The sequence below is a fragment of the Protopterus annectens genome, chromosome 4.part0 (genome assembly GCF_019279795.1).
Source record: "Protopterus annectens isolate FY-2018-M chromosome 4.part0, PAN1.0, whole genome shotgun sequence".
Classification (NCBI taxonomy): domain Eukaryota; kingdom Metazoa; phylum Chordata; order Ceratodontiformes; family Protopteridae; genus Protopterus; species Protopterus annectens.
Genome location: NC_056733.1, coordinates 192,145,899 through 192,159,211, shown reverse-complemented (window position 1 = coordinate 192,159,211; position 13,313 = coordinate 192,145,899). Strand labels below are relative to the sequence as shown.

General features: G+C 45.2%; 1 protein-coding gene across 1 annotated transcript in view; it reads right to left on the bottom strand.

Annotated features, from left to right (window-relative positions):
• The window catches only part of LOC122799250, a 151,164-nt gene that overhangs the window by 40,948 nt on the left and 96,903 nt on the right, over positions 1-13,313 (bottom strand). Inside the window, exon 2 of the mRNA XM_044068191.1 lies at positions 8,701-8,956. Within this exon, the coding sequence (XP_043924126.1) occupies positions 8,701-8,762 (62 nt within the window). The 5' untranslated portion in view covers positions 8,763-8,956. The remainder of the gene's footprint in view (positions 1-8,700; positions 8,957-13,313) is intronic.

Genomic DNA, 13,313 nt, shown 5'->3' with positions numbered 1-13,313 from the left:
AGAATCCTTTGCCCTGTTCTGTTATTGGTACTCTTTCCACAGCTCTCATCTTTGTTAATTCCACTATCTGCTGCAGAGCTTCTATTTTTTGATTTGGAGGTAGGTTTGGCATTCCTCTTTTTACTGGTAAGGTGTGGAAGTGGAACCGGTAGCCTTGGTCTATGGTTTGCAAAATCCACTTGTCTTTTGTGATATAGTGCCAATTTTTCGAAAATAAGGCCAATTTTCCGCCTAATGGTGCTGCTATTTGCTCCCTGGTAGGCGGAGTCAGAGCCAAGTCACTGTGATTGTCCTGTTGCAGTGGCAGTGGTTGTGTCTGTGCCTCGGTTATTGCCTTGCCACTGTCGTCCTCTGTAGGCACCTCCTCCGGATTGATTTCTGCCTCTAGAGCGTCTATTCCTGCCCCTTTGGGATCTTGTGGAGTCAGGAAAGGACCAATTTTTGGCAGGCCAGTTCCTGCTAAACCTTGGGGGCTGAACCTGTAAGAAATCTTTAACTGTTTGTACAGATTTTGCCTTTTCTTCCATTTTCTTCATTACCTGCTGGGCAGGTGTACCAAATAGACTGGCCTTATCCATAGGAGCATCTAATAGCTTTGCTTTAACATGATCCGGTAAGACCTGTTCTTTCAACCATGCATGCCTTCTTATCACTGTGCCAGTCATGGCTGATCTAAATGAAGCCTCCAGTGCATCATAGCCACATTTTAAGGAATGGTTACCAACCTGTTGGATGTTATTCACCATTTCTAATACATATTTCTTATCTAAAGATTCATCAGAGGACAGTTTTTTAGTTAACTGATCAAGCATAAACTCTTGGTATTGGATCATGTGAAACTGACAGTTTAAAGCTCTAGCTGAGAGAGTAGCAGAGGTGTAAACTTTTTTCCCCCATCTCTCTAAGGACCTGGATTCCCTTTCAGAAGGAATAGGGTTTTTGCTGTGGTCGAGGCTACTGCCTTAGGCCCCTGGGATATAGTTTCGGGGTCTGCAAGTGGGGCCTTGTATAGGTGGTGATGAGTGTCTGGCACCCTGTAAAATCTATCTGGTTTGGCTAAAATCTATCTGGTTTGGCAGGGGCTGGAGGTAAAGAATCAGGAGCAATGCAGACATCATTAAATGCATCATCCACAACAGGCAGTACAGGAGGTATAGCTAAGGGCCTATGTTGTGGTAAGTGCAGAAAAGTCCTAAGCCTTTTTCTTGAATCTGAGAAATCTTGTCCCTGCCATTGGAATTGTTCTCTCATGGCATGTAAGGTTTCCCCAAAGGAAAATTCCTCTGGTGGAGAGGCAGCTGGAATGGATTCTTCAGCATCGGAATCTTCATAAGTAGAAAAAGGAGCCTCTGGCTGGTCTGTAATGTCTGAGTCATCCGCAGAATCAGAGGACACTGGCTCGGGGGGCTCTGCTCTAGGTCTCTTTTCTGGGGGCTGTGAGACCCTGTCTGGGTGAGATTGGGATCCCCTAATTAAGGATATTAAATCTTCTGCCAGAGTAAGCATTTGTGAACTAGAAGTGGGCCTGTGTGAGGGGGGCTTAACAGGCACTGATTTAGCAGATTTGGCTGCTTTAGCCCTGGCAAAGGCCTTAATAGACATGGCTGCAGGAGGCCTAGCAGCACCACGTGCTGGGGTAGAGACATCCAAAGGGATGGTGTCTGATAAATCACTAGGAACCACAGTTGTAGGCAAAATTTCTGAGGCCGATTCAGGTAAGGTAGCAGGAGCCTCAGTAGTAGTCATGGATTCGGCTGAAGATTGACCAGTTTTCTCGGTTTCGGCCGAAACCGAGACACTCGCGGCTTGCTTAACCGTGGTTTCGTCGGCATGCCGGACCGCGAGTGTCGGTCTTTTTCTTTGCGTTTAACAATTTGGGTAGTCGGAGGATCTGACGGCATAATGTATGCAAAATCTGAGCCGAAAAACTGTTCAGCAAACTCCGACCGACGTCTAAGCGTTTGTCGGTTGAAGGAAGCTCAGGCCGAACAGGCTGCTACGTCGTGGTCTGGGCCTAAGCAAGGCAGACAGTAAGAGTGGAAATCTTTATGAGGTATTTGTTTCCCACAAGTTAAACAGTTATTGACTTTTTCTGACATCGGCTGAGGCAAGAAAGAGTCCCCAACGGGGTACTTAGCTTTTTAGAAGTCTTCGAAGTAGTATTCGGTAGTAGTAATCTCTGGATCTGACCGACCGGCACTTGCGAACAGCTTCTGCTTGGGCCACGCAGCAAGAAAGACTGAGGAAAATGGCGTCGGCTGATGCCTTTATACCCGAAGACCAGCAGAGATGACGTCGGGTGAAGTGCGACATCAGCCGAAGCCGGACCCAGACTTTGGAATCCGGCCGACCGAAGGGCTGCCTGACGACAGGACAACCCATTTGTTATGACTGCAGATAATTCCATGAAGGACATCTGTGGTGTTGTCTGTCCTTATCATCAACTGACCTTCTCGGAGAAATGGTCTGAATGTCTGGATTGCCAATTTTACTGCCAGCATTTCCTTTAGATTTATGTGCAGGTGCAGCTGGTCTTGAGTCCATAAGCCTTGTATGCACTTGTCCAGCATGTGGGCCCCCAACCGAGGTCTGAGGCGTCCGTCGTGATGGTTTGGCTTGGTTGAGTGCTGTAGAAGGGCAATCCTGTGTTTGACTGACAGGCCTGAGCCCACCATAGGAACTCTTGCTTCAGGCATGGGATTATTGGAATTTTGGTTTCTAGGCTGTGCGTGTGTTGAGACCATAAATTCTTTAGGTACCACTGTAGCTTTCTCATATGCAGTCTGGCATGAGGGACCAGTATTATGCAGGATGCCATGAAGCCCAGGGCTTGCAGTACTTTTCTTGCTGTTAGATGGTTCTGCTTTGTTAATGCCAAGAAGTAGAGAGGTAGTTGCTCTTGTTTTTCTGCAGTTAGGAATGCCATTTGCTTTGATGTGTCCAGCTCTGCACCCAAAAAGGTTATTCTTTGGGATGGTATCAGCCTTGACTTTTTTATATTGACTGTATATCCCAGGGCTTGTAGCAGGTAAATGACTCTTTGTAAGTCTTCTGTTAGCTTGTTTTTGTTGTCCGCTTGTATCAGGCAGTCGTCCAGGTAGGGGTAAATTTGGATTCCCTGAAGCCTGCAATGAGCAATTACTGATGCCAGGCATTTCGTGAACACTCTGGGCGCAGTAGATAAGCCAAAGGGCAATGCTGAGAATTGATAATGCTCTGATCCTGCAAGAAATCTGAGGTATCTTCTGCAATTTGGTCGTATGGGGACGTGCAGGTATGCCTCCTTGAGATCTAGAGTTACCAGCCAAGACTCCTTGCCCAGCATGGGAAGAAGCTGCTGTAGAGTCAGCATTTTGAATTTTGGAACAATGAGGAATGTGTTTAAAGCGGACAGGTCGAGAATAGGTCTCCATTTGCTTTCTTTTCTTGGTACCAGGAAGAGTCTGGAGTAAAATCCTTTCCTTGCTCCATAGATGGTACCTTTTCCACAGCTCTCATCTTTAATAATTGAGATATTTGTTTTAGAGCTTCTGTCTTTTGATTTGGCGGTAGGTTTGGCATTCCTCTCTTCCCTGGTAGAGTATGGAAGTGGAACCTGTAGCCTTGGTCTATTGTCTGTAAAATCCACTTGTCTCTTGTGATGTAATGCCAGTTTATTGAGAATAAGGCTAGCTTTCCGCCTAAGGGTGCTTTTAGTTGTTCCCTGGTAGGCGGTGCCAGAGCCAAGTCACTGTGATTGTCCTGTTGCAGTGGTGGTGGCTGTGTCTGTGCCTCGCTGGTTGTTACCCTGCCACTGGCGTCCCCTGTAGGCACCCCTGGATTGGTTTCTGCCTCTTGATCGCCTATTCCTGCCTCTCTGTGCTTTAGAGGACTCTGGAAAGGACCAAGTTTTGGAGGGCCAATTCCTGCTAAACCTTGGAGGTTGGACCTGTAAGAAATCTTTCATTGTTTGTACAGATTTTGCCTTCTCCTCCATCTTCTTCAGTACCTGTTGTGCAGGAGTACCAAATAAATTGGCCTTGTCCATGGGAGCATCTAACAGTTTTGATTTGACATGGTCCGGTAAGGCCTGCTCTTTCAACCATGCATGCCTTCTTATAACTGTGCCAGTCATGGCTGATCTAAAGGAAGCCTCCAGTGCATCATAGCCGCATTTTAAAGAATGGTTACTAACTTGCTGAATGTTATGTACCATTTCCTGAACATACTTCTTATCAAAAGGTTCATCAGAGGACAGTTTTTTAGTTAACTGGTCAAGCATAAATTCTTGATATTGAATCATATGAAATTGACAGTTCAAGGCCCTAGCTGACAGAGTAGCAGAAGTGTAAACTTTTTTACCCCATCTCTCTAAGGACCTGGATTCCCTTTCAGAGGGGAGGGGATTTTTAGCAGAGGTAGTTGCTACAGCCTTAGGCCCCTGGGAGATAGTCTCGGGATCTGCAAAAGGAGCCTTGAATAAATGGAGGTGTGTGTCCGGGACCCTGTAGTACCTATCGGGCTTAGCAGGGGCCGGAGGTAAAGAATCGGGAGCAGTACAACCATCATTAAATGCATCATCTACAACAGAAAGAACTGGAGGTATAGCTAAAGGCCTATTGTTGTGGTAAATGCAAAAAGGTTCTAAGCCTTTTCCTGGAGTCTGAGAAATCTTGGCCCTGCCACTGAAATTGTTCCCTCATAGCATGCAAGGTTTCCCCAAAGGAAAATTCCTCAGGTGGAGAGGCGAAAGGGATGGACTCTTCAGCATCAGAGTCTTCGTAAGGGGAATAAGGAGCCTCTGGAGGGTCTGTATTATCTGAATCATCAGAGGAATCATCTGTGGACACTGGCTCAGGGGGCTCTGCTCTAGGCCTCTTCTCTGGAGGTGGATGAGAGGCCCTGTCTGGATGAGGTTGGGATCCCCGGATTAAAGAAATAAGATCCTCTGCCAAGGAAAGCATTTGGGAACTGGAGCTGGGCCTGTGAGAGGGGGTCTTAACAGGCACAGTTTTTGTAGCTTTAGCTGCTTTAGCCCTGGCAAAGGCCTTAATGGACATGGCTGCAGGAGGCCTAGCAGCTCCACGTGCAGGAGTTGAGATATCCAAGGGAATAGTGTCTGATAATTCCTGAGAAACCGCAACCGAAGGTTGGATTTCAGAAGCCGATTCCACCAGGTTTGAAGAGGCCTCGGAAGAAGGCATGTTTTCGGCTGAAGGAAGAACCGCTTGCTCGGTTTCAGCCGAAACAGACACACTCGCGGTTGGCTTAACCGCGGTTTCGGCCGAAACCACGGACCGCGAGTGTCGGTCCTTTTCCTTGCGTTTTTTGGATATTTGTGAAGTCGGAGGATCCGACGGCATAATATAAGCAAAATCAGAGCCAAAAAAACTGCTCAGCAAATTCCGACCGACGTCTAAGCGTCCGTCGGTTAAAAGAAGCACAGGCTAGACAAGCTGCGACGTTGTGGTCTGGGCCTAAACAAGGTAAGCAGTAAGTGTGGAAATCTTTATGAGGTATTTGTTTCCCACAAGTTAAACAATTATTCACTTTTTCTGACATCGGCTGAGGCAAGAAAGAGTCCCCAACGGGGTACTTAGCTTTTTAGAAGTCTTCGAAGTAGTATTCGGTAGTAGTAATCTCTGGTTCTGACCGACCGGCACTTGCGAACAGCTTCTGCTTTGGGCGCCACGCGGCAAGAAAGACTGAGGAAAATGGCGTCGGCTGATGCCTTTATACCCGAAGAACTGCAGCTATGACGTCGGGTGAAGTGCGACACCAGACGAGGCCAGACCCAGACTTTGGAAACCGGCCGACCGAAGGGCTGCCTGACGACAGGACAACCCATTTGTAAGGACTGCAGATGCATCCTTGAAGGACATCAGGAGGTCCTTCATGTGACGGAGGGTTTCTCAGTCTACTGCCTGAACTAAGAGGTCGTCTAGGTACAGGAATATTTGTATTCCCTGCAGTAGGCTATCACTGGAGCCAGGCATTTTGTGAATACCCTTGGGGCCGTGGAGAGCCCAAAAGGCAAGGCACAGAACTGAAAGTGAGAAGAGCCTGCTAGGAATCTTGAGAGGTTTCCTGAATGCAGGCTTTAAGGGGAAATGAAAGTAGGACTCCTTTATGTCCAGGGTTACCATGAAGGCCGGAGGTAAAATGAGGGGAAAGTGTGGGTAAGGTGAGCATCTTGAAGGAGGGAACCTTTAAGAAGAGGCTGAGGCAGGAGAGGTTTAAGATAGGTCTCTATGGTCCTTCCTTCCTTCCTGGGGACCAGAAATATTCTGGAATAGAATCCTTTCCCTTGAAAGGTAGTGGGTACTGATTCTATGGTGCCTTGAAGCATCAGGTTGTTTAAGACCTGATGGAGAAAGGGTAGTTGGAATGTAGGTGGTTGTGGCATGGCCAGTCTTGAAGGAGAGGAGAGCCAAGTCATAACATACTCCTCCCGCAGGATGGACAAAACCCACTTGTCTGATGCGACAAGGGACCATGTAGGGACAGAGAGAGAGTTGGGGGGGGGGGTTGTGGCAGGTCAGACACTGCCTGCCCTGTCAGGAAAGGGAGGCCTCTGGCTAGCTGACTGAAGTGTAGCTGGCAGAGGTGTCCTAGGGTTGAGTGGGCTGTCTTCTAGACCTAGGAGGGGCCGAAGGCCTGGAGATCTTGAAACCGTGTCTTTGCTGGGTAGTTCCTCTGGAACTTAGGGATAGGAGAGACTAAGAGATGCTAGAGGTTCTGTAGTCCCTTCCTTTTTGTTGCAGACTTAAAAAGGTCAGCCACTTTAGCACCAAAGAGGGCCGAGTGGTCCAGGGGGATGTCCAGGAGCTTGGCTCTGAAGTCATCAGGGAGAGACTGCAGGCACAGCCAGAACTAGCTGAGGCCTCAGCTGCATCATATCCATACCTACGGGAGTGCTTGTTCACCTAGTAAGAAAGAAAATGATGCTTTAGCAGCACAGTCAGGGATGTCATTCAACTCCTTGGAGACTTTGTCCAGCAGAGAAAGAGTACTTAGCCAAGTGAGACTAGTAATTTGTTGCCCTAAAGGCTAGAGTGGCAGAGGTGTAAATCTTCTTTCCCCCACCTTTCCATAGCCTTGCTGTCCTTATCTACAGGGAGGACAGTGGTGGTAGGAAGGAGCTTGGATGCTCTGTCAGTAGAAATGGAGATAGTGGCAGGGTATGCCAGAGGGCACTTGAGCAAGAATATGTCTGAGTCAGGGACTCTGGATTAATAGATGCAGCAGCAAATGCATCCAGGAATGCAGGTTGAACAGGTGGAATTGACGAAGGGTTAGAAGAATCCATCTGTACGAGATCATAAAAATCTCTTTTGTTGCTCAGTCATGTCTGAGCATTCCAAATTGAAGTGGTCTCTCATCAAGTTAACAGCGTCACTGAAGGTCAAGTCTTCCACTGGGGAATTAGGCTCTGAAGAGGCTTCCTCAGGAGACCCATACCCGGGGGGGGGGGGGCGAGATCTGGGAAGAGTAGGACAGGGAATCCTCAGAGGAGTCGGACTCCTCTACTGGAGGACAGTCCTTTCAGGGATGGAGGTCTGGGCCTTGGAAGAGATGGAACAGCAGGAGCAGCTTCATTGGAAGGCCTACGGGCCATGAAGGCATTATATAAACTTTGGGTAAAGGCCTGCCAATCAGACGGATTCAGGCATTGGAGAAACATGTCTAGTCTTTTGTTTCTTATTTGAAGGCCTAGCAGGTGTCTGGCTGGTGGTAGGCCGAGTCTGAAGCACCCATTGAAGGCATTGGTTCCCCCCGGCGTCTGTAACAGGCGCCAGTACGTCCTCCTGGATGTGTTGTCCACTTCAGATTGTGCAGCCTCCTGTAAGATACCCAACTGTATCTGCTGTGGCGATAGCCGGGTCCTCAGCCAAGCTGATGGCTACAGGCTGGAGGAGCAGCAGAGGGAGGTACAGTGGAATTACTAGGCCGCATGGACTTGGCCCTCTTCCTTGGCAGTTCAGATGGGGGCAGAGACGTTCTCCATACCTAGTGCAATTCGCCGATTTGCAAAGTACAAATTAAGAGCATGTAAATGGCTCCAAAGGGTCTTGGGGGCTAACAATTTGCAGATGACGCAGTTCTTATACCTAACCCAAACAAAGAAGAAGAAAAAAAAAAAAAAAAAAAAAAGACACTGGTCGTGGGAATCTTTACGGGGAATCTGGCGACTACAGTTGCACTTACTCTTACTGGACATGGACTATAAACTATACAAAAAAAGGACTGAAAGAATCCCCAACAGGGTACTTAGCTTTGTTTAGATTCAGATCAGACATCCGTGAGTAGCAGAACACCTGGCGTACAGCTGGTGGCTGAAAAGTTCTGAGGGCTGCTGCGTGCGTGCAGACATCACCTTTATGGCCCATATTCCTGCCTCCACGTCAGACGCACCAAGAGGGACTGAAAAATCTTTGGAAGCCTGGCTGGACAACCTGATCAGAAGGGTAAACCCACGGCTCTTAAGATAGGGAGATCAGGAGTGTACAGTGCAATACAGTGATACAGGTCTTCATTGAAGAATGTCGAACTAACCGCTACAAATGCCATCAAGTAGGACCCAGTACAGAAAACTTCAATTAGCCATTTCTCCACTAAACGTCAGAGACCCCCACACCTACACATTTTACATTTATGCAAATGTGTATACACACAAACTTATGTAAATACATTATATGCCTAGCAAAAATGCAAACTTACCTACTGCCTCCTTGGTTAACAAGGCTTCCACTTTCATTCTTTTCAATAATGAAATCAGACATCAGAAATTGCTTGAAAAGTAGATCACAAAAACAGGAATTATGAAGAGAAGCAAGGCAGAAGAAGGAGAACACTTATACAAACTGCAAATACATCAAATACTTTAGTATGTGATGTATTTGAAGTTTGGATAAATTTTCTCACTCTTGCTAGATCTGCTGGGGTTGCCTGTAGGTCTCGACAAGAACTGCTACTTCTGCAAAAACAAATACAATTCCAGATGAGATTACATTCTTTTCAAGTATAGTAATCTTAAACAGCACTTTAGAACAAGCCAAGTTACACAGCTTTACCCAGTCACAGACAGTTTTTACCTTCCTGTAAAAAATTTAAGGCATTCTGCAATAATTCAACTTAAAAAATGTACATCATTCCAACCAATCCATTCCATCCTTCAGGAGCAGACCCAAAACATCTTACACATCAAAACTAAAAGATGAAACTGTAATCTTTTCCATAGTCTACCTCATAAGCAAAAATGTCACGAAGTGCCTCACACTGTTACACTTCACAAATAGCACTCCCAGAGTCAAGTTATGATGATTCTTACAGTATGCAGGTTTTCAAAACTGAACTTCAGGAGCTCCTTCCATAAGGCCTAGGCAACATGTGTAGACTGGGTTCTGCAACATGTTGAACTGTCACTGCTAGCCTTCAAGAAGCTTGACTACAGCAACCCTTATTACTATATTTCTAGTTACCATCCATACATCCCCAAAGATTACTTTCTGAAATACTGATAAGGTTCCCCTTTACTCCTTAAGGGAGTGATGGCAAACCTATGACACTCTTGTCAAAGGTGACACTCCGACATTTTGGGTGACATTTTGGGTGATCAGCGTTCACAACACCAGAGTTAAAGAAACTGAACTAACAAAAATACAAGAAATATTGTACTGTACTTATTACAAAACAGCAAAAAAAAAAAAAAAAAAAAAAAAAAGTCATTCATTGATAATCAAATCAAATGCAATATGTTCCACATTTTCAGTTCAATTCAAAATTACAATTTTTTGCTGCACTATTTTAAACCCAGTTATCAGTGAGCATATTATTTTCCCTATTGTAAGTCACAGATTTTTCTTTTACTTTTATAATACACAGCAGCACACGATTGGACTGTAATTAAGTGAAAGTCAAGAATTGTTTGGGTGGGGGATGACACGACACACCAGCAGAGTCACGATTGGCATTTTCTGAATTTGACACACGAAGCCCAAATAGCTTCGCCATCACTGCCTTAAGGCCAGTGGTCAGAGCTTCACAATGTGGCCAGAAGAGAAAAAGAATAAGCCACGTTTGCTGGAAGTTTTTTTAACATATGTTTAAAAGTACAACAATGCAATGCAGTGCAGTGAAGTGTGTGTGGCAATGCAAAAAGCGCCAAATTTCACTAAACAGCATTTTTGTTTCTACCATGCAGACTTCATCAGATGTGGATAGACAACTACAATAACACTTTTATACCCTTCTAAAACACAGGTTAGCCAATAAAATTGAACAGGAAGTTAAAAAACAGTGGAAAGTAATTACCATAAAATTCATGAATATTCATGACCTTGTGAAGTTTCTGAAACGATGTAAAACATTTACTTAAAAAAAAAAAAAAAAAAAAATATATATATATATATATACATATATATGTATATATATATATATATATATATATATATATATATGCATGCAACATTTTTTTTAAAAATAAATAAATATTAAAGTCAAAATCTCTAAAATCTTAACACCCTTCAGGACATATAAAATGCACTAATGTCTCGGCTTCGCCACAGCAGAACTCCGGTCCGCTAATGATTGGCAGTGGATTTTTATGGTGCCGAGGTGCCAGCCCAATGCCCAACCTTCAAAGAAGGCACACCCATTCACGCACGCACCTACCTGCATGTCTTTAAACGTCACTCGACTGTGGGGAGGACATGCAGACTCCACACAGAAGGCGATCTCCAGCCAAGAATTGAACCAGAGATCCTCTTGTTGAGAGGCGACAAAGCTAATTGTTGCACCACTGCGGTCTAGATATAAAATGTATTAAAATGTAAAACAGTGACTAAAAGCTTTCTGCATGATGTAAAGCTGAAAGGCAGTTTTGTAATGATGATCGGACTCCCTCTGGTGGTCAAAGTTTTAATCACACTTTCTATTAAAAAAAACTAAAATGTCTTAAAATAAAAGTAGAATGCAGAAGGTCAGATGGTAGTGGACTTTGCAAAAAGGATGGACATGGCTGTGGTGAATACCTATTTTAATAATAGGGAGGAGCATAGGGTGACATACAAGAGTGGAGGGAAATGCACACAGATGGATTATATCCTATGCAGGAGGGCCAGTTTGAAGGAGATTGGAGACCGTAAAGTGGTGACGGGGGAAAGTGTAGTTAGGCAGCATAGAATGGTGGTCTGTAGAATGACATTGGTGATCAAGAGGAGGAGTGCGAGGGCAGCACCACGGATCAAATGGTGGAAGTTGAAAAAGGGCGATTGTTAAGGTGAAGTTCAGGGAAGAGTTAAGACAGGCACCGGGTGGCAGTGGTAACTACAGCAGAGCTAGTAAGGAAGACTGCTAGAAAGGTGCTTGGTGTGATCTGGACAGAGGAAGGAGGACAAGGAGACCTGGTGGTGTAATGAGGAAGTACAGGAGAGAAGAGTATTATGGAGAAAGAGGTTGGCGAAGAAGTGGGATTGTCAGACAGATGAAGAAAGCAGACAGGAGTATAAGGAGATGAGGTGCATGGTAAAGAGAAAGGTGGCAAAGACTAAAGATAAGGCATATAGAGAGATGTATGAAAGGTTAGACACTAAGGAGGGAGAAAAGGACCTGTACCGATTGGCTAGACAGAGGGACCGAGCTAGGAAAGATGTGCAGCAGGCAAAAGTGATAAAGGATGAGGGAAACGTACTCACTAGCGAGAAGAATGTGTTGAACAGATAGAAAGAATACTTTGAGGGGCTGATGAAAGAGAGAGAAGGCTGGATAATGTGGGGATAGTGAATCAGGAAGTGCAATGGATTAGCAAGGCTAAGTAAGGATAGCTATGAAGAGGATGAAGAATGGAAAGGCTGTTGGTCCAGATGACATACCTGTGGAAGCTTGGAAGTGTTTAGGAGAAATGGCAGTGGAATTTTTAACCAGATTGTTTAATGAAATCTTGGAAAGTGAGAGGATATCTAAGGAGTGGAGAAAAAAAAAAAAGTGTTTTGGTACCGATTTTAAGTGTGATGTGCAGAGCTGTAGTAACTACAGAGGGATAAAACTCAGTCACAGCATGAAATTATGGGAAAGAGTAGTGAAAGCTAGGTTAAGAAGGTAGGTGGCGATTAGTGATCAGCAGTATGGTTTCATGCCAGGAAAGAGCACTACAGATGCGATGTTTGCTCCGAGTGTGTTGTTGGAGAAGTACAGAGGAGGTCAGAAAGAGTTGCATTGTGTTTTTGTGGACTTAGAGAAAGCATACGACAGGGTGCCTAGAGAGGAGTTGTGGTATTGTATGAGGAAGCCGGGAGTGGCAGAGAAGTATGTAGGAGTGGTACATGATATGTAAAAAGGGTAGTGTGACCGCAGTGAGATCTGCAGTGGGAGTGACAGATGCGTTTAAGGTGGAGGTGGGATTACATCAAGGATCAGCTATGAGCCCTTTCATATTTGCACTGGTGATGGACAGGTTGACAGACATCATCAGACAGGAGTCCCTGTGGACTATGATGTTTGCAGATGACATTGTGATATGTAGTGAGAGTAGGGAACAGGTTGAGGAGACCCTGGAGAGGTGAAGATATGTTCTAGAGAGGAAAGGAATGAAGGTCAGCCACACTAAGACATAACATGTGTATGAATGAAAGGGAGGATAGAGGAATGGTGAAGATGCAGGGAGTAGAGTTGGCAAAGGTGGACGAGTTTAAATACTTGGGATCAACAGTTCAGAGTAATGGCGAGTGCGGAGAGAACAGGCAGGCTGGAGTGGGTGGAGACGAGTGTCAGGAGTGATTTGTGACAGACGAGTAAGAGTGAAAGGGAAGGCCTACAAAAGGGTAGCAAGACTAGCTATGTTATACGGGATGGAGACAGTGGCATTAACAAAAAGGCAGGAGAGCTGGATGAGGGTAGAGAGGTCAGCCCAGGTTGGACAATTTGGAGACAAAGTCAGAGAGGCGAGATTGCATTGGTTTGGACATGTGCTGAGGAGGGATGCTGGGTATATTGGTAAAAGGATGCTAAGGATGAAGCTGCCAGGTAAGAGGAAAAGAGGAAGGCCTAAGATAAGGTTTATGGATGATAGGACATGCAGGTGGTTGGCGTGACACAGCAAGATGCAGAGGACAGGAAGAAATGGAAACAGGTGATCCGCTGTGGCAACCCCTAACCGGGAAACCCGAAAGAAGAAGAAGTTTGACTAAAAGCTTTCTGCATGAAGAAAAGCTGAAAGTTTTATAATTATCAGACTCCTGCTGGTGGTCAAAGCTTTAATCACACTTTCAGTAAAAAAAAAAAATTGGTCCAGAGAACCTCAGAATTTACACAAGTTAAAATAAAAAGGACTGTTT